Consider the following 2500-nt stretch of genomic DNA (forward strand, 5'->3'; position numbering starts at 1 on the left):
GGGTTAGGTTAGGTTAGGGTTAGGTTAGGGTTAGGGTTAGGGTTAGGTTAGGTTAGGGTTAGGGTTAGGTTAGGTTAGGGTTCCTATATGTGCACTTTGGGTTAGGGTTAGGGTTAGGGTTAGGGTTAGGTTAGGTTAGGGTTAGGGTTCCTATATGTGCACTTTGGGTTAGGGTTAGGGTTAGGGTTAGGTTAGGTTAGGGTTAGGGTTAGGGTTCCTATATGTGCACTTTGGGTTAGGGTTAGGGTTAGGGTTAGGTTAGGGTTAAGGTTAGGTTAGGTTAGGGTTAGGTTAGGGTTAGGGTTAGGGTTAGGTTAGGTTAGGTTAGGGTTAGGGTTAGGGTTAGGTTAGGTTAGGGTTAGGGTTAGGGTTCCTATATGTGCACTTTGGGTTAGGGTTAGGGTTAGGTTAGGTTAGGGTTAGGGTTAGGGTTCCTATATGTGCACTTTGGGTTAGGGTTAGGGTTAGGGTTAGGGTTCCTATATGTGCACTTTGGCAATGTAAGATGTCTTACCATGGCAATAAGGCATACTGAATTGAATTGAATTGAATTGAATTGAATTGAATTGAATTGAATTGAATTGAATTGAATTGAATTGAATTGAATTGAATTGAATTGAATTGAATTGAGAGGGGTTGAGAGTATGTCAAACAGAAAACCCCTCCTCACCTGGAAGGCCGTCTCACAAATCTACCTCCACCCCTCCACCCTCCTCACCTGGAAGGCTGTCTCACACATCTACCTCCACCCTCCCCCCTCCTCACCTGGAAGGCCGTCTCACAAATCTACCTCCACCCTCCCCCCTCCTCACCTGGAAGGCTGTCTCACACATCTACCTCCACCCCTCCACCCCCCTCACCTGGAAGGCGATCTCACACATCTACCTCCACCCCTCCACCCCTCCCCCCTCCCCCCCTCCTCACCTGGAAGGCGATCTCACACATCTACCTCCACCCCTCCCCCCTCCCCCCTCCTCACCTGGAAGGCTGTCTCACACATCTACCTCCACCCCTCCACCCCTCCCCCCTCCCCCCTCCTCACCTGGAAGGCGATCTCACACATCTACCTCCACCCCTCCACCCCTCCCCCCTCCTCACCTGGAAGGCGATCTCACACATCTACCTCCACCCCTCCACCTCCTCCCCCTCCCCCCTCCTCACCTGGAAGGCGATCTCACACATCTACCTCCACCCCTCCACCCCTCCCCCCTCCCCCCTCCTCACCTGGAAGGCGATCTCACACATCTACCTCCACCCCTCCACCTCTCCTCCCTCCCCCCTCCTCACCTGGAAGGCTGTCTCACACATGTTCTCTTGATAACCAGAGAGAACGAGACAGGAGAGAGAGGAGAGAGAGACACACTACATATACCGTGTGTGTGTGTGTGTGTGTGTGTGTGTGTGTGTGCGTGCGTGCGTATGTACGTTGGTATGTACGTGTGTGTGTGTGTGTGTGTGTGTGTGTATGTACATGTGTGTATGTGTGTGTGTGTGTGTCCACGCGTCAGCTAAATGGCATATATACCTCCACCCCACTGGAAGGCAATCTCACACATCTACCTCCACCCCTCCACCCCTCCCCCCTCCTCACCTGGAAGGCGATCTCACACATCTACCTCCACCCCTCCACCCCTCCCCCCTCCTCACCTGGAAGGCGATCTCACACATCGACCTCCACCCCTCCACCCCTCCCCCCTCCTCACCTGGAAGGCTGTCTCACACATCTACCTCCACCCCTCCACCCCTCCCCCCTCCTCACCTGGAAGGCGATCTCACACATCTACCTCCACCCCTCCACCCCTCCCCCCTCCTCACCTGGAAGGCGATCTCACACATCTACCTCCACCCCTCCACCCCTCCACCCTCCTCACCTGGAAGGCTGTCTCACACATCTACCTCCACCCCTCCACCCCTCCACCCTCCTCACCTGGAAGGCTGTCTCACACATCTACCTCCACCCCTCCACCCTCCTCACCTGGAAGGCTGACTCACACATCTACCTCCACCCCTCCCCCCTCCTCACCTGGAAGGCTGTCTCACACATCTACCTCCACCCCTCCCCCCTCCTCACCTGGAAGGCTGTCTCACACATCTACCTCCACCCCTCCCCCCTCCTCACCTGGAAGGCTGTCTCACACATCTACCTCCACCCCTCCCCCCTCCTCACCTGGAAGGCTGTCTCACACATCTACCTCCACCCCTCCCCCCTCCTCACCTGGAAGGCTGTCTCACACATCTACCTCCACCCCTCCCCCCTCCTCACCTGGAAGGCTGTCTCACACATCTACCTCCACCCCTCCCCCCTCCTCACCTGGAAGGCTGTCTCACACATCTACCTCCACCCCTCCCCCCTCCTCACCTGGAAGGCGATCTCACACATCTTCTCCACCCACTCGGTGCTGGCGCTCCGCTCGGTGGCGAACACGTGCGTCTTGTCGTTGGTCTCCACACAGAAGGCGGCCATGTTGTCTTTGGGACAGGTTTCGGTGAGCGAGGGCAG

The 2500-nt window shown here is 56.2% G+C and overlaps 1 protein-coding gene across 1 annotated transcript in view; it reads right to left on the reverse strand.

Annotated features, from left to right (window-relative positions):
- Window positions 1–2500, reverse strand: part of dok1b (docking protein 1b) — a 23901-nt gene that overhangs the window by 8674 nt on the left and 12727 nt on the right. The window contains exon 2 of the mRNA XM_083679858.1: window positions 2360–2500. This exon is cut by the window's right edge and continues 162 nt beyond it. Within this exon, the coding sequence (XP_083535984.1) occupies window positions 2360–2500 (141 nt within the window). The remainder of the gene's footprint in view (window positions 1–2359) is intronic.

Source organism: Argentina silus, assembly GCF_951799395.1.
Source record: "Argentina silus genome assembly, chromosome: 1".
NCBI classification, from domain to species: domain Eukaryota; kingdom Metazoa; phylum Chordata; class Actinopteri; order Argentiniformes; family Argentinidae; genus Argentina; species Argentina silus.